Source organism: Mustela lutreola, chromosome 12 (assembly GCF_030435805.1).
Source record: "Mustela lutreola isolate mMusLut2 chromosome 12, mMusLut2.pri, whole genome shotgun sequence".
NCBI classification, from domain to species: Eukaryota; Metazoa; Chordata; class Mammalia; order Carnivora; family Mustelidae; genus Mustela; species Mustela lutreola.
In genome coordinates, this window is record NC_081301.1 from 93,347,387 (window position 1) to 93,371,223 (window position 23,837).

Consider the following 23,837-nt stretch of genomic DNA (forward strand, 5'->3'; position numbering starts at 1 on the left):
TACGTATACTCGTAATTGTACATAAGTGTTACCAGTTGAGTTCTTATACAATTCTTACACTTAACTGCTTTTCATTTTCAGATAAATGTATTTTAGAATATAGTAGCTTCAAGCTGACTTCAAATTAGTGTGATATGCAGACTTTTTTTGGCTAAAAAAAGGAATCCCATCTGGACAGTAAATGGTAGAGTGAAGTACTAGTAGCCAGGAAAATATAATTTTTAAAAATAAAATTAAGTTTGCTCTCTCTATAGGGATTTGTGTCAGATCAAATTGTGCAGATTGACTCTGACAACTTTTTCTCATGAATGGATGGTTTAAAATTTAAAACTATTCCACAGCTAACTTGTCTCAACCAGCTTGTGATTTTATATTAAAATGTACATGATCAGAAGATAGCTATTTAAGCTGTATTTTAAGCTTTGTTTTGTGAGGTCTTCTTATAGAATCAGAATTAAATTTTTAAATGTACATTGTAGGCTAGCACGTTAATGTCCCTTATAATGTTACAGAAACTCTAAAATTATGGTCATCTGTAAATTCCTGAAGTCGAGTTGTCTGTTAAAAGTAGAGACAGACTTCCTGACAGAATAAATTGGTTTTCGAATCAAAATTTGCAAAAACATAAAGAAAGAAAGAAAAAAGAAAGGTCAAGTGTATTGTGCACTTAAAATTATGAGGCTGAGAGTCTCATAATATAACGGATACCTGATTTAGGTTAGGGAACTGTTGACTGCACAAGTCCTGTGGTATAACAGAAGCAAAAGATTTCAGAATTTTTTAATGAAGTTGATGTTGTTGATTCACCTCAAACAAGAACGAGCTCACAGGTATCTCTTCTTGTACATCATGAGAAAAATGGTACTTGGGACAGGGGGCAAAGATGTCACAGGCTAAGGAGCCAGCCCTACACAACTTCTCTTAAAAATCTCTAGAGATTATCACTCAGGGCACAGGGAGCAGGAGAAAAACAAGGGAAATCGAGATTCTGAAACGTACATCGGTAGAGAATACACGCATGGAAGTGTTCCATGACAACATCACTTTTAATCAACTGTCAGGAAACGTGGTGCAGAGAGACTGGAAAATATTACCAGTTTATAAAAATGTGAGACACTGAAGGTTGGATTTCTTTTTTTTTTTAAACTTATTTCTAGAGCCATGTAAACGTGTTCATTGATATTATATGTAAACGAGCGGCTAAGCATGTATTTCAAGATGGTGGGAAACATACGAAAACACTGCTATCTTCCACTGTTGTTTGTCATATTGAGAAAAAAGAAAGCATAGACATACAAATGCTGGTATCTTCACCTTTTCTTCTAGTAACTCCTTCCTTCATGTTTTGTTATGATTTAATATAAATCATCGGTGAACAGTGCACTTGAAGTACACAGTTGCCAATTTCATGAGCTATGAGACTGCTTTTACCTTGTTAATGTCACTGCGGAGTGGAAACTCTGTCCCATTTCTTTAAAAGCTAAGGGCACTAGGTGCTCATGAAGATGTCGGCATAAAATCCTTCCGACTGCCTCGGACACAAGCATCCATACTAGCGTTTATATTGACACTTGCACAAATAGTTTCATTGGCCACAAGGTAGTTTCATCAACAACATCACAGAAAAAAATTCATCTAGCTTATCTATGTAACTCCTATTTGCCTCACGGTGGGAATACAATCCAGAGACTTTTTGCTCACCATGCCGGTTAACCGTTTACTGCTAATGGAACTGCATTTGTAGTTCTCAACATGACGGACGGGACAAAGTAAACGCTTTTATATAGGAATTCAACTTCAGTGGAAACCAAGCTAAATTCATTTTGATTCAAAAGCAACCATGAAAGAGGCTGATCTACAGATTTCAAAAACTTTTGGCTTTATGAAGGAAACTGTGTCCTTGGGTAGAATAATCTTTACAAGATTGCCTGGCCTGGGAGTGTTCTTGCAATTAGTTATCGGGGCTGTCACACCCATAGGTTGTCTTTTCTGTCGAAAAGAAAATAAACGATTGGAGAACAGATTTTTTTTTTTTTTTTTTTCCGCCCGGTTCCCTATAGTTTTGTTCTAGGCTGCTTTCATGCAAAACTCTTGTGTTGCATGTTTCTTTTCTTTTCTCTCCTTTTTTTTTTTTTTTTTTTTAAATTGGCAAATCTAAATGAGATTAGAATCACCCTAGATTGCAACGTCACTTTCCCAAACTACTTGGGTGGAATGTATGAGAACAAAAGCATCCGTACTCGTCTGCATTTAACTTACTAGGAATAGGTCTAAGCACGTCGGGGATGAGAATCTCCACCAAAGCCTGGTACATCCCATGGTCACAGTTACACATCCATTTCAGGATAGACTCATGTTTGCACAGAGTTATCAGCTTTGCTTTCGGAAGTCGACTTTCTATTTCACTCAGATTGCTGGTGTGAATAAATGTAGCAAATGAATAGATGGCAAATGAGGATAAAAAAGAAAATGGACTTTAAAAATAGTTTTAGTTTAGCAAATATCACTGAGGTTAGAACTACACCACCACTGCCCTGGCGCCCTGCGGCCGGATACACGCAACAGTCCCCCAGAGCTGCCGAGGCGCCATCACACTCGGACGGTATGAAGGGCAGATACGATACTCATTCCCTGAGGATGAAATAGCTCTACCACGGTCCCCCAGATCGATCAAAATGGGAGCTACGACACACACACGGAAGCCTCGAGAGAGCGGTTTGTGGTTCATCTCAATCTATTCATTTAATGTTATCAGGTAAGGTTCACAACTGGTATACAGATCTCTCATTTATTAACTGTGACATCTACTCAGCCATGAACGTGAATCGGAAAAGCCTATTGATTCTGACCTTGATTCAGTGAGGGTAGTGCCGTCGGTCGGAGTCGAGGGAGAATAGCGCCAGAATGTTTGCCACAGTTTTTCTATCAGGCTAAACTGAAGATTCACAACAACGTCCAATATTGCCTAAAAAAAAACCCAAAACAAAACCGAACGGTCATCAGAGTTGCCTTACGATGCCGCTGATGGGGCTGGTGAGGAGCGTGTGGCGTACCGGGACGGAGATGGGGAGCGCAGCTGCGGCGCGGCAGCTACACGTGAAACTGGGGGACACTCTGTCGACAGAAGTCAGCAGCCCGACCAGCTCGGGCAGGGAGAACAGAACTCTGGAAAGACCAGTGGGATGACGTGTATTCCCCCAGCACGGCCTCATATCCTTGCGTTACCCTCTCTTTTTCTCGCTCACTTCCCTTCCTCTCCATTGTCTTCTCTTACTTTTCTTCCACTCCTTTCCACGCTGCTTCCTCCTGCCTCCATGACGGCAGCTGCTCTTCTCCTTCTTAGACCCAGAAGGACACAGTCCCCAGGGGGCCAGGGGTGCTCAGGGCCATCCAAGAGGGCAGAAGTGAAGGGTGTGGAGCTGGCGGTGCGGGGCGGACAAGAGCCAAGGCTAAACGCGCCTGTCCTGGGGCTGATGACCATGATTCCAGAAAGTTCCCAGTCAACCAGAGGCTGGGGCAGGAAGCGCGACGGGGCTGGCCTTCAGAGGACAGGGTCCCTCTGGGCAGAAAAAGGGCGCCTCTGAGCTCAAGCCAGGCCTTCGCTTCAGTCCTCCCTCTGCTCCTTCTCTTCAGACAGCAGCTTTGAGACTACTCCCTCTCCCTCTCTAACCTGGGACGCAAGGCCCTCATCTCCTTCATGTTCTCGCCTAGAACCATTTCCCAGCTGCACCAAAGATATTTTTTTTCATGATTCTAAAATTTGCCCCTTCATTAAATTTTGATGATCATATTTAATTTCCCCCTGCCACCGCAATTAGTTTATAAATTTGCCTTCAGATAAAAGCAGTCGGAAAACCAAAGAATAACTTGTTTGTGCAAAGAACATGTGATTCTGTGATTATTTTGGGCATAAAAGACAGAAGTCATCAGCATAACGTGTTTGGTGTCGTCAGCACGGAGAATGAGGACAGGTAAAACAGCCCCAGCAAGATCCACAAAATTCCTAGAAGGAAGGAGACCACTGGTGGCAACCAAGAGAGCCAATCTGGGTATCCGAGGCAAAAATCGGAAAACTGTTAACTCCCTAGTTCTAGAGTCTGTGAAACCCGTGTAGGTCTCTGGACCTCTGTAGGGTACAGAGAATAATGTATTTTCTATATAAACACACCCTGAGACCAAGTCAAACATCAAGCAAAACATGTTTGGGAGCATGTTAATTAACACTTTTCATCCTTTGATATCAGGAACAATAAAAGATGCAAGTGTTAAGCCTTGAAATTAAAAGGCAGACAGATGGCCCTCCTCCCAGGCAAAAACGTTCTCAAGGAGGAAATTATTATTTTTTAAAGCTTTATTTATTTATTTTGAGGGAGACAGGGAGAGAGAAAGAGCATGAGTGAGCAAGCACAGGGGAGGACAGAGGGGGAGTGAGAGAGAACGTTAGCAGATTCCATGCTGACCAGAGAGCCAGACCCAAGGCTGGATTGTCAGGACCCTGAGATCGTGACCTGACCCAAAACCAAGAGCTGGGCCCCTAAACCGACTGTGCCACCCAGGCACCCCAAGGCAAATTATTATACTCCTTTCCCAATTGTACCTTAGGCACATTCCAGGAGATATCTATTAATAAAGCAATTATTAATGCCATATATAATACCTACATATCTCTATCTATGAGATCGCTATAAGAAAGCTAAGCTTTTATAAAAATAAAACCAATTACCGTTGCAGCAACTTGTATGGAAAATTCTACTTGTGCCTTCCATAAAAAAACTAGTGATACTTATAAAACAGGTTTGATAAGCAAATTGTGAGAATTCCAGGAAAAAAAAAAAAAAACCCAGGCAAAATAGGTAGATTAATCTTTCTTAAAAACATAAACGGTACAGAATATGAAATAAAAATAAGGCAAGGGAAGAATTCAGTGCATCTTACATGTGGTCTCTCTCCAAATTAAATAATCTCAAATAATTCTTTCGAAAAGGACATTCACATCAGCCTCGCTTGAGACATTTTTACAAATGAATAAAACATTTTACCATTTGTCCACCTACTTTCAAATATGTTCAGACTAAAATATATAGGCAAATGTATTTTTAAATAATCCTTATTGTACTGCCTTAGGGCAAGTGACTATTTACAGGACGGGATATGAGTCTGAACACCTGCACTTCAAAAGTTTGGAAGTTTGACATGAAAAAAAAAATAACTGGAATTCTTCCTTATCATACAATTGGAGTTTCTTTTCCATGCCTCATAAGAGACAGCATGAATGCTGGTGGTCCTGAAATAAGTGGGGATCATTCATTCCCTGGGCTCCGTGGACTGCCATTTCCCACAAAGACTGATTACCACACACCACTGTGTCTCTTCATACAGACTATTCCTGAATGTGGGTACGCTAATGTAATTTTTGTAATCCAGAAGATGATGTCATCTTTCATCTTCCTGGTGGAGTTTTCCACTTCGAATAAGCTTACTGGACATTCTTTAGTAATATAAATAAACCCTGCTCCTATTTATATTTTGAACAAATAAAAGAAACTTAAAACAAACCCAAATTATATCTGTGTAGGCTGGTTTGCTTAAAGCAAGATTCACCTGAACACAGAGACATGAGAAATTGCTTAGAAAATCTTTATATAAATCTTTATTGAAGATACATGATAATCACGTCCCAAAGAAAGATGATTTTTTTTTTTTTTTGAGATACATAAGGTTCATCCAGAAATTCTCTAATGTTGGGAGAAGCACAGTACTTAAAGGGAGATGAGTATTAAGAGTCTTTCATCGTTCCGGAAAATGTTGGGAACGAACCGGCAGGACATGTTGGAAAACACTTTTGGCACATGGTTTGTTAAGAAAGAGAGAACTCGCCCTTGGTTGGTAATAATCCAGCCCCCTTGACAAGCACTCTGATGCACTCAAGCAATGTGTATTTCTGGAGTGGGAAAAAAAAAATCTGTGAATGCTCTGAGCGGAGATGTTCCACTGCATACTGCATTGTCAGCAGGCAGGACGACTGCCCGTGAAACCCCAAGGAGTACCTTTTACCTCTAAACAGATCACAAATAGCCCTGGAATAAAGGTACTTAAATTCTAAACAGACTCCTCTTTCAAAAGGAGAAGCATTTGTTGCAATCTGTTCTGCCCGTTCCACCAGGGGCGCTGCAGGTGTATTAAAAGGCTGGCTTGGAGAAGGGTCACCTCTTGGAGGCAAGGAGCCAGTTCCGGTGGGGAATACTCAGAAAAAGAAGTAGAAGCAGAGATGGGAAACACCCAGAGAAATTTTAATTAACCACAAAAACAAAACAGAACTAGAGCCTCCATAATCCCTCAATAACCTCAATAACATCTAAAATGCTCCATTAAACATTTCTAGGACGTATCTTTTTCTTTTCCCTCTTTTTAAAAGATGACTTATTTATTGAGGTCATCTCCACTCACAACGTGGGGCTTGAATTCATGACCCCGGGGTCAAAAGTCGCATGCTCTTCTGACCCAGCAAGGCAGCCCTCCAGAAAATATATATATATATATATATATATATATATATATATATATATATTTTTTTTTTTTTTTTCCCCAGAAAATATTTTGGACAGAAATACAGTTAACGGTGTAAAATTTAAAAGGTTAAAAGGGATCTTGGGAAATTAATTCTCTTCCACTGACTCCCACTCATCCAGTCTCCATCACAAAGGCAACTACCATTAACACACTGAACATTTTGTTCTTTCTGCTGGAGATTTGTATATATGTTCTTTATCACTCGAAAGATAGTATACGATACATGCTGCTTTACATCTTACTTTTCCCTTAAAAATAAACCCTGGAACTCAGTCCACAGGAGTATATCTACAAGGGTCTGTTATTTTTAATGGCTGCATAGTACTCTACAGACTGTACGATGTTTTATTTACTCAGCTGCCTTTTAGATGTGGAAGCTACAACCAATCTTTTGCACTAAAAACAATAATGCAACAAGTTCACTTATATTCACCCATATTTTCTAGGGTATGTACCTAAAATGGAATTACCACGTCCAAGGATTCTGATTAGGAGGTGCTAAGAAGATGGGCAGTAAAATGCATTCTCCCTTTCCCATAGCCCTCTGTTCTTCAGTCTGAGTAAGAAGAATGATGAACTTTTGACTTATGAACCAACTTCCCCTCTCCTTTAGGAATAAGTTGGATTATTTTGTTTTAGCAAGCTGTCTGGCAAAACTTAGCGTGCATTCCTACTGTGTTTGAGAAAACTTACCTCACAGTGCTCTCGATAAAGACTCTGCAGTGACTTGATATCCTCAAAGGTAGTACCATCTGGCAGAGAAGAGATTTCAACTTCTCCAAACTCTGGAAGTGCTCGGGATGCATCTGTTGCCATGACAACACAACAGGAAAAAACACAAACAAACAAACTATTGTGGATTGTGGCAATTACAGATTAATGAGGAGAAATTTAAGACAGACTCAGAAAGGAAAAAAAAACAAATGTGAAGGCCAGAGTCCAACGATTAAGAACTTTTCATAGTAGTATTTTTCAAACAAAAATGTAGCAACATCATCGGTATAAAAGAATAGAGGAGGAATGTGAAAATTGTGGAGGAACTAAATGTGATTTCACTACTGTTATACTGGAAATAACATACCATAATGTCTCTCAACATAGGACCCCAGTTGAAAGGAAAATATCTCAAGCTGGCCAGTATCAATTTTAGTTATTTTATTATTATGTTACTTAAGAATAAAAAAAATAAACCTGGCTTTACACTCGTTATGCTCATACTTCCTGTATCATCATAAGCCAAAAAGCTACAGGATGAACCCAAATAAAACTACAAAAGTCACACGAAACGTAACAACATGAATTTGACAGGACGGATGCTGCGGCTGTCCTGTGACTGAATTACCTCTTGCAGCATGAATGTGGCATTGACCGCCGCAGTCCAGATCTTCTGAACTCGACAGGCCTCTACCAACAGGTACTTCCTGGTGGCGGGTTCCCCTATTACTCTTCTGTAGTCAAACGAGCTGTGGAACCTTCCTCCACACAGAGCACGGGACATCATTTAGCCTTCCCTTGGGATGCATTACGTATTTGTGCAATCTACATAGTAAGTCTCTCCCTGTTCTTTTCTCGTGGGCTCGGGATATCAGGACACTTTGGTGCCTGCCTGCTTTATCATAAATTCAAATACCAATGTGTGAACTAAAACCGCACAATAGTAATCGTTCTCCTCTTCTAGATAACCCAGAATAGGTCTTTATTATTTCTTTACAGATTTGAATTGAAATAAAAATATAGGATTAGAAAACAAAATTAAAACCCTCTTTTGAGAGTTTGAAGCTTTCAAGAGTGTCCGAGGAGGTCTCCAGTTTGGGAAGGGCTGCCATCGTGTTTTCAACTTCAGGAGCTATTTTGACTTGAGCGTCCTTTTTAGCTGTTTGTCAGAAGGGGCACACAGACAAACGCACACGCAACCTAGACACATGTGCACTCTTTGGTGGCTTCTATTTATCTTGATCTGTTGTACGGAATCTATGCATGTTCATCTCTAGAAAAGCTGTTGATTGCAGTGCCAACCCTTGCACTGGTAGCTATGACCACAATAAGCAGAATGTTCAAGTTCTACTTCCCCACTCTTTAAATGAAAAGCAACACATAAACCATCTACGGAATTACAAAAATAGGATATATTGTGATCAGTTTAAAAGAATAGATTTTTTAAAGTTTATAGGAACTTCTTTTTTTTCTAACCTGAGACCACACATTTGCAACTTTATACATAGGAAAGGAGAATTCTTGGGGGCCCCTGAAGTTAGGTACTGAAAGTAAACACAACTTTGATCATGAAAGCCCAATTAATACAAATTCCTCAAGACAATTTCATAGCTATGAGCCTTTAACTCCTATGCATTTAGAAGTCCTACATGGCTTGATAATTTTTGAAAGAAGCTCTAGTGAACACGAAGAAACAGAAATGGTCTAGAACTATCCCATGATAGGCAGAGTTTCAGCACACACACAGATGTTTCTGTGTGGCTCACATCTGTAATAGACACAGCACTTGGAGAAAACATTACTGTTGTTCTCTTGTTTTCAACATCTTAATAGCAACCATACTATGCGTTACACCTTGACATACCTAAAAACTGCTGATGATGTTGACTTTGGGCTATTACAGTCTGTTCAACAGATGTGCCGGTCTGTTGACCACTTCCTGTGAAACCATCTGCAACCCCATCCACCTTCTGCATAGGCTTGTACCTAAAAATATTAGACGGGGAAAAACAAACAAATACAATTATTCCTTGTTTTGTCGCACTACATATAACTCCTGAGGCATTTGATTTTACTCAATCTTCTTTAACGTCCCATGATCATTGGAGGATATTTTTTTTCCTTGATAGTCTCAAAAAGTTAGGATGAAGAAATTTTTTCAGTTGTGTAAAGAAAAAGGGGAGAGGGATTGGGGAAGGGGACCAATTTTTGAAAATTCAGAAATGTGTCTAAGAACAAAGGAGTTACGAAGGTATTTCTTTGGGTGGGGTAGCTACAATGCCCATGATGACACGCGGTGTGAACATAATTTTTAGTGGCCAGTGGGTCAAGGGAAAACATTTTAACTACACTGGGACTTTAATCTGAAATAAGACCTAGGAGCAGGGGCCTGAGAAATGTTAATGAACGGCTTTCGATTAATTAATATCTCTCCTACGTGATTCAGCATACAAACTCTACCACACTCTTTTTCATACTTCCTAAAGCCTTCCATGCGTCTCAACACAGTCATTTCCATTGACCCCCTAACCTCGCCTGCAAATACAAAGACCATACGCATCAGCTAGCAGAGAAGTACATGCAAGAATCCACCTATAAATCTAGGTTACCACATTTTTTTAAAAAAAGAATCCACGTCCGCTATAGTCACGCATTTATCTTTTAGTCCAAGTCATACAAACTCATGAACTTTCCTGCTAAGACGGAGAAGACAGGCTTCAGCAGCACAGGCAAGAAGGAAAGTCTGCTTGAGAGAGAAACAGCACATGTGAAAAAAAGCCTGGGCAAGTGTCCTAAGATGAGTGAATACAAAATAAGATAGAAGAATTTTTCTAAGATTTCATTTATTTTCCTTCATGTTAGAAATTTAGGGAAAAAAGACAGATGAACGTAAGAAACGATTAAAATCTACAGTAAGCTTAGGCCCTTGAGATACTATTCGTTTTGTTTATTTTCTCATCTTCTCCCCGTTTCTCATTATACTTAGAAATAAGACCACCTAATATTCTCTCCGCCCAGACACTTGACTCTAACACTAATACCACAAGTCAACCGCATCCGTGATATGAAGTTACCAAGAATAACAATGTTCCTGACACATGAGCAGGGCATGCCCAAAGGCACCTGCACTCTGACAAGAGATACGAATCAGATGGACCCGGTGAGACATCGCGCAAACCACTGCGCGGTCTGCGTTTGGAAACGACTCCATCTTGAATGTTGTTCATTAGAACGTGGATAAACAGAACTTCCAAGAAAAGCTGCCGTCCCTCATAACGACACTTACATTCACTGCTTCAGTGACAGATCCCACAGAGAACTCCGGAAAGCAAACATAAAGTCAGAAGGTGAACAGGGTGAGAAAAAGAGCACAACACACGTCATCTGTGTTATCATCTCGGTGATGGCCCCTTGCCACCCAAATGTGGATTATGTGGATTGTTATTTCTCCAAGGACACGGAACAACTCAAACCTATCCTTTAATTTAATTGGGGGGGGGGGATCTGAAAGGACTTTTCCACGGGGGCCACACCAAATGATGACAGAAGAGTTAGTACCATCCTGTGCTACAAGTGTCACTGATGAAAAATTGAATTTTAAAATTTTTTTCCTCCTTCAAAAATCATCCCAGAGAACCAAAGAAGACTCGGTGAGGCAAGTACTTTGAGTACTCATGTGGGGAGGCAGTTGTCAACCATTCTGTTCTAGAAGCCCTGAATGATTTTATCCCTGAGGAAGTTCCTCACCCTCATTGACCCATTCCAGGCTTCATCTGATTTTAGCCCTCTTTTTTCAGCTATGAAATTTTATACCACTAATAGAACAGGCTAAAACTGTTTAAACATGTTTCCTCATTTAACTTAATGTAGTTAAGTTAAATGTTAGTATTAACTAACAGAAATGGTTAAAAGGATTTCAATTCTTTACACTGCAGAAGGGAAAATGGAAAAAGATATCTTATAGACTTAAATTCCATTAAATTTTAATACGGGATTACAGGGTAATTATGAGACTTTGTTTTATCAAGCTTCCTTGGTCCCGCACAGCATCTAGTATACCACCCACACTTCCTAAGCAGAAATGTCGAGGACAAGTAAAATTTAGCCATAAAAGGAAATGATGCCTATTCCTTTTAGAATGTAAGTTTTCAGAGGACAGCTGCTCTCCCACAATCTACTCGCACACAGCACTTATCAAGCCTGCAGCTCATAAGCAAAATTATCTGCTTCCTCAGAAAGATGAAGACAGAGGAAATTCCAAAGGGAAAGAAATATGATATTTTTAATAAGCACTCAAAATCAGAACACATTATAATTAATAGTAATGATATTGAGTGGGAAGCGGTGATTAGAGGTACATATATTATACAGACGGAAAATACATCAAGATTAGCTTGTCGATAAAACGGAAGTTGGTCAATTCTAGAGAAATTGTGCGGGTCTGTCAGTACACAAGAACAAATCTTATAGGGAAAGGGAAAGGGAAAGGAAAGGAAAAAAGAGAAAAGGAAACGAAAGGAAAAAAGAAAAGGAAAGAAAATACAGTCAGAACAGAGAAATGAGTGGATTTATTTGAACGCCACAGTAGTAGGGTGAACAGTAGCATGAACAGATACACTTTGTTTGCCTTGTCAGTAAGACCTCTGTAAGCCAGAACCTTCTGCTGTATCTCTTCAAAGAAAGGTTGAGGGCCAAGTCTGGGGGCAGTGTGGGCCATAATGAAATCAGGAAGGGCGGAATATGGCTCATACACAAGAGTAGTATTCCTGTGAACCTCTGACAGAGCTCCCCAGTAATGCGGACTTTTGCATTTCCTGTTTTGTCTTCAGTAGCAAGTCACATAGGGGCGTATCCTCAGTGTATTGCCTGACATGGGGTTGGTCCTTAGAATCCCTGGAAATCAGAAACGCTGGATAGAGGGAAGCTGGATGGTTATTTACCTGAAGCTCTGTCTAAGGAAAACATCCTAATCACTACCATCACCTCAGAATTGGGTCTTCCCCGAGGGAAAGTTTCATAGGAAGTCAAGAAGAGCCACATTACAAACAGGTTGAACAGCATCTGTGGTAACTAATTCTCCTTAGAAGAAACAGTTAAAGATGATATCATCAGACCTTAGATCCTGAAACCTAAATGTCTATCAGTGACTGGGTAGCTTTTCAGAAAGTTCAAATGCTAGGCTCACCCTGGACCTACCCAGCAAAATTTTTAACACGGGGCTTCACAAGACCTTCACAAGCCTCCCAGATATTTGAGTAGCCTGCCCAGAACTAGTCCATGGGAGCCTGTTGGCCCCAAAATAAGTTCCTTCAGTCCAATGTTGTGCAGGTACAACTATCACATCAAAGAAAAGTCACTTTTTTATAAACTGAGTCCTCAATTTTTAATTTGTTCCCAATAAACTACATTTGGAATATAATTAAGTATCACTGAGTGATTAATAAATGAATGAAAGCATCCTCAGGGGAACAGATTTCATTTTATCCTACCACCAATTGATCATAGCATCTATCAAATCGATCGAACAAATATTTATTGAGCACTTACTATGGAGAAAACATGACAGAGGCATGATTTCGAAAAGGCCGTGTAGTAACAGAAATCTTCCAGGATGTTTCTTATATTCTGTTGACTCATCTGAGCATTCAACATTACATTAACCCTGGTTGAATTCCAACTGACCTTTGAGCAATGAAACAGCTTTCAGACCTCCTGCCTCTCTGCTTTCTTCATAAAGTACCATTTAAACATGAAACTATAAAAGCCAGAGACACTTCCTACCAAAAAAAGTTCCTTGATGAATCCCTTAAAGAATTGAACTTTTTAGTATATAAGAGTATCTTCTCTCTTCGTCCCATTTATTTTACAAATCCAGTAATTTTAGACGAGGTTTTCTGACAGCAGCTCCTCAGTGCTCCTGAGCCGCACACGCTCTGAGAAAGACCTGTGCTTCATCAAATGAAGAAACAGCTCTTGGTTTCCAAATTAGCAAGAGGCAAATGATCATTTTAACAGCTTGCAGCTCCATGGGCAATCCGAGCTGAAGTTGTTAATGATTAAGAAATCAAAGAAAGTCTAATGCTTTAATAGCGGCGTGTACGCATGAAACCTGTCACTAACACAGAAAACACGGAAAATTGTTAGGAATCTTCCCCCATGGGGTTAGTGGTAGCTGTTATTTAGAACTTGGACAGCTGGAACTCTACTGTAAAACTGCATCTAATTCTGTCAAGAATTTCACATGTACAGACACTGAAGGAATCCAACAAGAGGCAAAGAATGCCTTCTATGAGCTCGATTATATTGACTCTCGTATTTAGTGGTATCACGATTGTCAACAGACTAAATGAGACATTTGGGAAAGTCCCTCTTGAAGCAGGTGAAAAATGCATGGGCCTCAAGCAACATCTCAACTGCATGGGCCATGTGAGTCTTTTATCGTTCTAGAAAGCACACAATCATTTGATCAGTATGAACCAGTCTCCACACTGAGCTCCTCACCAGGGCAAGAGGCTAAAATTTTCTATTGGAACCTTGAGATTCAATTTGGACCAACTGTCCCAGAAGATCTTGAGGCGACTGGAGGTCTGAAGCCAGGCAAAAAAATGAAGAGATCAGAGGAAAATACCGAATGCTGGGAGCATCTTTCTTTCAGCGTGTGAACCGCCTGCTTGATGTCACACTAAGGGTGTCTGTGTCTAAATGACTTCAAACGTCAGCCCTGCTGGTGAATGACAGTCACCCTATCTCTTCAGTCCTTATTGGTGGCTCTTGAAGTACTTGACTCCTCATTAGCTCTACGTCTATAATTGGGCAAGGAGAGGAGGGAAACATTAAATTCAGAGGGGGTAGTTGTCTTAATGGCAGCAGTTTTAGTAGAAAACGCGAGAGAGGCAGGGAAAGGAGGCTGACGCTGTTTGCTGACAGAAAAGGTGGAGCTCATTCATTCACATAACAAATATCTACAGAGCGCTGACAAGGTGCTTGGTGCTGGCGATGTATTGTTGAAAGACGCAGACGCGAGGCAGACGCTAGTCTCTTCTCGTGACTTTCAAGGGGTCCTCACCACGAAGGCAACTTGGGATTCGTATGTCGAACTCGTAGAGTCTTGCTACAAATATGCACGACACTTCTTTGCTCTACAGCTGGCCCTTCCTGTTAAACCATTTCTACAGGGATGCCCCCTTCCTACCTCTTTTCTTTGAAAAGTAACAACCTGACTCCACTTGATGCCAAGAGGGCAAGAGCCACAAAAGAGAACAACCTGGGGCTCTGTCTAAGGAAAAACAAATTAGAGAGCTTCTCGTATACAGCAAAATTAAATGGGCCTTCATTTCCTTATCAGTAAATAGTCCATGTAATTGCCAAGTGAGATCTTGCATAGAAACTGCTTATTGAAGGACATTTAAAATGTTCAGTAAACGTTTATCAAGAGGGTAAATGGTGACTGTCACCATTAACAAACTTTACACGAATTACTATAGTTAATAGTTACTGAATCATGATTAATTTTGATTCTCTGATCTTTAGTGGAAACTATCTTTACATCGGGGACCACTGCAGGGGCACAGTGCACGTTAGATTCAGTGCCAAGATTCCTTATTTGTTTCCAAAAGCCAAAGGTGCAGGCATGTGATCATCTTCCCACCAATGACTCCTGACCTCAGCTGCCCTAGAGCAACCGACCAGCCCTAGATGCTTAGCTCGGCAGTGACCTCCTGAGATTCCTGGCCCAGGAGACGAAGGGTAAACTGTTAGCATCAATCAAAGCTGAAAACCACTTGCCGGGAGGTGTAAAGGAACAGAAGTCAGAAGTTGCCTAACTGCTAGAGTTCATTCATTTCTGAAACAGCCTTAAAGAAATAAATACTGTTCTCTAGAGCACACAGTATAACAATATTAATGATAACAATTTACCTAACACTTGAATGTTTCCAATTATTAAAAAACAAAACAAAACAAAAAAACAACCACCTTGATATACTCCTTCCCACCTGAACGCAAGAACAATCTGTGAGGTAGTCTACTATGAGTCAATGTCCATTTTGAGATGGAGAAACCAAGGTTCAGTGAACTTCAGTCACACACACTGCAGAAATGCCAGAGCAGTCTACTGGGAAATTTAAGATTTCCCAGTCTTAATTATGGGGTACTTTCCACTAAGCCTGGGAAGTCTATATTAAGGAAAGTCTTGTGTTTTTCTCTTAGAAGATTTAATTATTTATTTGAGAGAGAGAGAGAGTGAGAGAGAATGTATATGACCGGGGGGAGGGGTAGAAGGAGAGGGAGACTCTTAGAAAGATTTCCTCCCAAGCGTGGAGCCCCACACAGGGCTCTCACGACCCTGAGATCATGCCCAGAGCTGAAACCAAGAGTAGACTCCCAATCGACTGGGCCACTGGGGCGCCCCCTGGGGAAGGTCTTCCATAGACAAGGGTTCATGTCTTCCCTCACGCCTTGGAGACATGCGTGCTTCCACATCTGTCTACATCAAAGCAAAGGCAGCCCTGCTGTGTTTCCAACTGGCCTCTCTCTCCTCTCCAGACCTCAACGCTTCCTGCTTTCACAGAGCCATTTCCTATGAAGATTCAAAGAGGCAGGAGGGCACACCTGTCCCCACTACTTGGGACATACTCACTGAAGTGTGATTTTTCCCTTTATTTCATATGCACAAATTTATTACATGTGTATGTTCCTGTTTGGCTTATCTTCCCTCTTTAAAGGGGACATTCTTGTAAGAACAAAGACAAGAGGACTGGGTTCTTCCCTTGTTATAGGATTGTGGATAAGGTACCCTGAGGGAGTTCAGTTTTCTCATCAGGAGGATGGACTGGACTGGGGGAATTTTTCCTTCCAGCTGTAAGAGTGTACGACTCTAGGATTCCATCTCTTTTAGATGGGATAGACATTTTCTATATGCAAATATAGTGGTTGGGTGGTGGTCGGGTGTTTGTTGGAGGAATGATAAATGCACCTTAATATTCTGAGACCGGCTACTGGGACCAGACACAGCCCAGCACACTGTCAAAAGCGCTTGGCTCCACTCTACCACTTCCGCTACGAGGATTTGGAAGAATAACTCAAACACGTACGCCAACACTCTCTTTCAACTCTTCTTTCAAATGTGAAAAACAAACTGCAGCAAACCTTCTTACTTGGTTTGTAGACCTGAGAAGGCCTGGTCTCCTTTTTCTCTATAGTAACCGGATTTATTTATTGCCTAAATAAGGGCATGCAAATTATCCATGAGTGAGTTTCCTTGAAACTAGAGAAGACATTTACATGCAGAAGTTATTTTCATGTGAAATATTTTCAACAGAAGGTATTTTAAAAAATTATACACTCTCCTTTTTTGTTTTTTTAAAACCCAGGATACTTTACGTCTTTTTGATCACCTCTACTGTCATCAATAAGCCAAAGTTATTACACTGTGTTGGCTTACTGATGATGCTCAAAACTACTGGAGCACCTGGGTCTACTTGTCCTTCCACTGAATGTGCACATACTTCTGTGTTGATTAACCCAAAAGCAAACAGAAGACCCTTGTCACCTTGTCACTTACATTTCCTCTTGCCAGCTCTTCTACCCCACGATTGCCCATGAATCAAGTGGGCTCTCATCTGCTCCTTTAGTCTAGGTACATGACTTGAGGATGGCTTCATCTTTCCAATTAAGCTATACTACGGGCTCTGTGACATCCGTTTTTTCGATCAGAAGCTGTTTCCATTTATTTCCAGACTTGTGGCTATGCCCCATATGGTGATGTTGCTGGGATTCGGATGTGGAGACAAGTGGAAATTTCCTCTACTACCCTATCAAATCTTCAGATGAGATACCGAAAGTAAAGGGGCTCTAATAATTATAAAGATATACAGAACAACAATCATCAGTACTTCTCCAACTACTATGACTCCCAACGTCACAGAAAAATGTGCAAACTGAGCTGTAAAACTTCAATTCTATTTGATCAAATGATCACTGCATATACTTGAATTTTCATTCCGTAAGAACACATAAAACATGTAAATTTATACTTTGGAAGATGTACACATGTACATGCATACATTAATGCTCGAGGCGTTGAGATAATCTGAATATTCTAAAATATTAGATACAAGTAGCTGCTACAAAATATTTTAAACCTTTCACATGACTTATATTTTAACAAGAATGGCAGGCTCTTCTTATGTGAAATTGAATATATTCAGTAGAGTCGTTTGAGTTTTATAAGCCATAAGACAAACGATATAATACTTTTCTTTTTCACTGGTTTTTTCAACAAATACTCTTGACCCCGACATCCAGACTTAGAGAAACTCTCCCTCTTCTGTCCAAGTCTTCTTGCACAATGGGAAAACAGGCTTCACTGAACGGCTAAGAACGTGGCCAGTTGATAGACTCCTTCAGAGAGAAAACAGAACCCTCCCTCCGTCCTGCTAGTCCAAGTGAGGGGTCTGTGAGGTTGACAACACTAACAGGGCAGTCAGTGATCAAGACACCGTTCCAAGAGCAACTATTCACAATCCAAAACTTGTCTCATTAAAAACAAAGAAAATTTCAGTACCACCGCCCTTGAGCAACACATGTTTGAACTGTGCAGATCCACACAGTCACACACAGCATTTTTTCAATAAATGCATACTGTAAATGTATTTTCCTGACTTTTTTTTTTAGTAACATTTTCTTTTTCCAGCTGACTTTATGGTAAGAATATACCATATAGTGCATATAACATACAAAACACGTGGGAATCGACTTTCTATTATCGGTAAGGCTCCTGGTCAACATTATGCTATTAGTGGTGCAGTTTTTCTGGGGAGTCAGCAGTTAAGGCTAGATTATGGACATGTGGCGGGGTCAGTGCCCGATTCCCTGTGGCTCACGGGTCAACGGTACGTCTTTGGTTCTCTCACAGCCTTATTTCACAGGAAAGCAACCACTGTAAGGAACTAAAGTTGGGCAGAGTGTTCATGGCGTATTAACCTTTAGAGCTCTGGACTCTGTTTCATAAGGAGGCCTTTTTAAGCCCCAGGTCTTTCTTCCCTGACCCAGGCTTTTTTTTTTTTTTTTTTTTTTTTTTTTAAGATCTTATTTATTTGACAGAGAGAGACACAGTGAGAGAGGAACACAAGCAGGGGTGGCTGGGAGAGGGAGAAGCAGACTGACTCCCCACTGAGCAGAGAGCCCAAGGCAGGGCTCGATCCCAGGACCCTGGGATCATGACCTGAGCTGAAGGCAGATGCTTAACGGACTGAGCCACCCAGGCGCCCCATGGGCTTTTTTTTTTTTTTTTTTTTAAACAATGAACATTCCTCGAAGGCTCCCATTTCCATGAGCACTTGCTTGATTCTTCACAGGTAAATCAAAGGGAGAGGTAATCTTCAAGCTATCTTAAAAGCAACTGATCAAGTTTTTGTTCAATATTTAGGTTTGAATATGTTCTTTCTGGACCAACTTGTTCTGATCTTGACCTCCCCATCGGCTCCGCTGTGCAGTGCTGCGATGCCTCACAGCAGAGGACGCACCAGAGACGAAAGGCACTAAGTGTCGCTGCTAATAGGTGAACAAAATCATCATAACCCGGGACGATAACCATTTAGGGCAATTCACACGAACTCCACCTCCGTATGAGGGAGTGTTCTGACTCAATTTATTGTATTTCTCCAAGACCTTTTAATATAGTTTACTGACTATACCTCAAAAAAACCCAGAAATTAGCAATTCAACAAAGAAGGTCGAGAACCTGTGATTCCAAAATCTGAAACCCTAGAGATCACCATGTAACCGTCAATCCTGAATGGACGGACTCTTCAGTCTAGAACACTAGCACCAGAAATTTCGATCTCGTTAAACCACTTAATGAGCCTCTTACCTCCAGTCTGCTCCCATGAAATATAGTCTTGTCCCTAATAAATCTCTCTAAAAAAGAAATCTGCAAGTCCCATTGTTTTGCTCCAAAGCCTTACACAGCTTCAAAGCCATGTTGCATGCAAAGACCAAAGTTACTGGCCACATATACCACCGAGTCCCCCAAGGTAAGGTCCAAAGGAAGTTTTAAGTCTTAGCTCCTCCCGAACCACTCAACCTTCTCCTCAGTTCTGCCCCTGCCAGGTCAGCCTCACTAAATCACACAGTACTTATCAAGGACATCCTGGACTTTATACTCCCAGGAGCTCTTGCTTGCGTGAGTCCATCTTCCTGATCCCTCTGAGACACCCCCCACCCCAAACAGCACTTTCTCTAGGACACTTCTCAGTCCTCCTGGGGTTAGCTGAAAATTCCTCTGTATTTCACTAGTTCCTGGATCAAAGCTTTACTTCAGCACTTCTCACCCTGCATTCCTTAAGAAAAAAAGGTTCCCGTGCCTCTCCTTCTAATTTCTTAACTCCTCCAAGTTAGAGACTGTTTCTTCCCTGGGCACACAGTGGTCTAGCATGCTTCCTGACTAAGGAAAGGAAGGACCACTGAGTGACAGATTCTTTCTCCAGCAGTGACTAGAGCGAATGCTTCCGACTAAGCTAGTATGGCTGGGGAAGGGGCCCGGCTAATGATCCCAGACCAATAAATTCAGCAGACTGAGGCAGGCCATCTGATGACCTGTGTACAGGCCTGCTTTCCCCTACTTAATTCTGCATGCTCAATTGAAAAGAATAATTATAAATACTATTATGGCTGAGCTATACTGGTAAAAAGGAAGAGACTGTTCATTTTACTTACTCCAGACTGTGACATAAGTCACATGAGACTTGAAGGCCCTGGGCTAGGTCACAGCACTGTGGGCTTGAGTAAATTATTTAACGTCTCTGGGACTTCCCTGAAAAACAGAGCTATTAAGGCTCTGGTTGTCACCAAGCTGAGGGGCCATACTAGACCGAGGTTATTTTTAATTCTGAGATCTGTGATTCCATCCATATATTCATCTATCCATCCATCCACGAAAGCTGGATTCAAAGAAGACGTAAGAAGTCTTTAACTTGGTGCCACTGCTCCTACCATGTTAAGAAGAGTGACTGAGGGAGGTTGCCAACAGCAAGAAAGGAACTCACCAACACCGAAACCAGTTTCCCCATTGGCATCTGCTTGGGTATGCGCCTTACGTGTTGTATTGGGTTGGGTTTCCTCGGCTGCGTGGTTTGGGGTGTCACGTTTAACTTACAAGGGGCCCAGTGAGTTGTCTGATAAGTAATTTTAAAAAGATTTGGAAAACAGAGGAGATGAAATTCTACTAAATCATATTTGAGAACTGTTCATGGTGATTTTTAAAATGCATGCCGACAATAGCCACATTTTTGCACACTGAGGTATTAGCTCTAGAGAAAAGGAGACCGTACATCTAAAACTATGCGTAGCTTGGACAGGTCAGGGAACATTCCAGAGTCTACCTTTGTTTCTGTTGCATGGGCTGCTGCCTCATAGCCATATACTGCATGTCTTCCTGCAGACGATTCAGAGGGGAATCTGGCTTGACGCGAATCCCATAGTAATGGTACTTGGAGTTTCCTCTTCATAAAAGAACAACAAACATTAGAGACACAGAAAGTCAGTCGAATCAATATTAATCACACAGGATGTCCACTTAGCTACACACTGGGAAAGGTTAGGTAAAAGTGGCGTATTTAGGTCATATGTTTATAATCTCCCTGTTCTGGATCACCTGTGTACTTTTACGGTGGCTACACCTGAAGAATCAAATTAAGATTCTGAACCAGTGGGCTCAGGGCCCTGCGATAAATCTTTCCTTATAAACTAAAATATTAGTATATTATTATGTTTTATATAAATATTCCTAATAAGCTATAAAATATTAATACAACAGCCACTGAGTCCATGCAAGTTACATTTTTCTTTTCAAATTTGTATTTTAAATTTAATTTAGAAGGGGTGATGGTGCAAAAAAAGTCTGGCCAATTAAAATGCATCAACAGCATAAAGGGCTGCACACTAGATGGGAATTTACTACGACATAGTTGTACAAAACAAAGAAAAGAAATCTTGATTCTATCGTCTTGGATACATTCTCCATTTTTGCAAGTTCTATTACGGCAGAGATCATGAAGGTAACTCCACTGATACAGAATGTTGCGGTGAAGTCTATTATTTACTATTTTGAAACTGAAAAGGAAGCAGGCGTTTAATCTATAGGTCTTGAAACATACTTTATTAGTCTCTGTTCTAACGAATTCATATCAGTTTTAGGGGCTGAGTAAGATGTGTCACAACAGACATGGGGAAATTTCTCTGTGAAAATGGCAAATTTCCACCTGGATGAAAATTGTCACAATTTCCCCATGTTCGTGAGAAAGACCATGTTCCATGTTTGTTATTAGAAACGACAAAGTTTTGCTCTGAATGAAATTTGCAAATTCTTGCAAAAATAACATTTTAAATATGTAGATTTTTGCAAAGGGAAAATAGTTTTTCACAAGTCTATATATAGCAAGACATCAGCTGCTTTTTCCATTTTTTTTCTTTCATTTACAAAAAGAAATTCAAGAAGAGTGTGGATTAAATATTTTATATAAAAATAGAACAGAATTTTACTTCCAAAATTAAAGAATATATATTCGAAGACATCAAATCTTATTATATAAATAATATTGCTTTTTTTTTTAAAGTAGGGCGTTTAATATTTACCTAGTTTTGGTAAAATAAAACAGTATGAAAACTTAGGGCCTTCTACTTGCAGAGATTAGATCTTGTCTCCAAAATCTACTGCAGAACAGAACAAAAAACAAAACCAAAAAACACCAATTGGTAGTGTTCTCTCTTACAAACAGGGCAGGGGTAAGGGGTAGAGGTAGGAAGTAGGAGCCACTCCCCAAGGGATGGAGCCATGATCGCTACAGAGTAAAATGGTGTCTGTCTTGTAGACCAAAGCAGATGAAGTGTCTAGTTTCTTCTCCATTTTCTACAAATCAGCATTTCCACTGGGTTGCTGGGGAGATGGTTGGGGGAGATCAGCCATGTTCCATGATTTTCTTTGCTTAAACTTAATTTGCAGATGGATTCTAATGAAAGGAAACTTTTGAATTGCCTTTGTTTAGAACAAAAAGTTCAGAACAGTTTTGGTTTGAATTAATGCACCGAATTATTTTATTGATTAACAAGTAATAGCTGTGCATACAGTTCATCAAGAAGGAGGAGGAGGAGGAGGAGGGGAAGGGGGAAGGGGAGGGGGTGGGGAAGGGCGAGGGGAATCACCCGAGTTAGTTTGCCTCATGATTTGTAATACTGATTTCCTTTCTGTCCCCTGGGTTAGGAGTAGTAAATGAATGAGAAACCACTCTTCACGACAGACCCCCTGGAGCTCTGCCCTCATCGTTGTCAGCAACTCTGCATTAGAGTTCTGCTATCTTCGTAACATAGCATTTGCTTAAACTCTCCCCATAGGGTTTCTTTCCTCCTTATTCTTCTAGGCTGTCCTTTCCACCTCTAATTGCAAACACTACATCCAATTTTAAAAGGAACAGGAAACATAATTGTTATATGGTGAGGGGGGGAAACAGAACATCAGAAAGTGAAGCTGTAATATTGCAATATGTACTTACAGAGTTGGATTCTACTCATTCACAAACCCAAACCACCCCAATTCTGTCCCTTTCTATTTTAAAGATGTGTTTCAAGGTTTGAAAGGAACCTCAAAATAGGACCCACTGAAATCCCTCTCCGCAACAAAAGGAGCATGGCGATACCACTATTACAATGTTGAATAAAGCCCAGACTCTCAAAATACTGGCATGGTATGAGCCTTTGGCAAGGGGATAGCAGGTTAGAGCCCCAAATAAAGATGTTTGTGGTTCTGGGGCGGGGGTGGGGAGGGTGGGGGGGACTATGAGAGAGACAAAGAACTTTTTTCAAGGGACTAAAAGCTTGAGTTCCTTTAGCCGTCATAGTCTCTCGTTTAAAATATACTATCTTTCCAAGTATAGGGAGTAGAAAATATATTTATGAGAGAACCTCCAGCAACCTGAAGGTAAAATCACTTGAAATGCAACAGAAAGGAGTATAGGGCAGATCTCGTCAATGCCATGAAACTGACACATACACCATCCCCTCCTTTTTAGCATACATTGACTATGAAGTCAATTACTGAGGGTCTTATTGTTTTATTAATATTAAATACTCTTCTTCACTAGAACACTACGAAGCTGAGACTTAAAAACCAATGAAGGGTGTATCATCTAATGTTCTACAGCATAGCATCTTTATTTTTACACTTTTTAATATGGATTTCTGTAGGATTTAGGAAATCAAAAACATCCATATCCTTCTGCCCAGCTTCTTAAAATATTTATGTTATGATAATTTGTAAAAATTATAGAAAGGCCCAAAATGAAACTCCACAGTTCCAAGTATTATGTTCATGATATTTTGATTAGTAAAAACACTCATATCTCTTTCCAAAGGAAAGAGGCGAGAAACTAAGAATTTTTTTCACATTATTGGTTTCCGTGCAATGGTGGTATACTATATTTTTACTTCCCTACATGTACGGTTTCACAGTCAAGAGTTTAAAAAAGACTAGTAAGAGGTTAAACAGGACCACGTCATTA

The 23,837-nt window shown here is 40.5% G+C and overlaps 1 protein-coding gene across 8 annotated transcripts in view; it reads right to left on the minus strand.

Annotated features, from left to right (window-relative positions):
• The window catches only part of RFX3 (regulatory factor X3), a 444,526-nt gene that overhangs the window by 48,086 nt on the left and 372,603 nt on the right, over positions 1 to 23,837 (minus strand). For all 8 annotated transcript variants that reach the window (XM_059142828.1, XM_059142827.1, XM_059142829.1 and 5 more), the window contains 5 exons: positions 20,667 to 20,786; positions 9,149 to 9,270; positions 7,264 to 7,376; positions 2,850 to 2,965; positions 2,260 to 2,414 (listed from right to left, as the gene is read on the minus strand). In XM_059142828.1, coding sequence (XP_058998811.1) covers positions 2,260 to 2,414; positions 2,850 to 2,965; positions 7,264 to 7,376; positions 9,149 to 9,270; positions 20,667 to 20,786 — 626 coding nt within the window. The remainder of the gene's footprint in view (positions 1 to 2,259; positions 2,415 to 2,849; positions 2,966 to 7,263; positions 7,377 to 9,148; positions 9,271 to 20,666; positions 20,787 to 23,837) is intronic.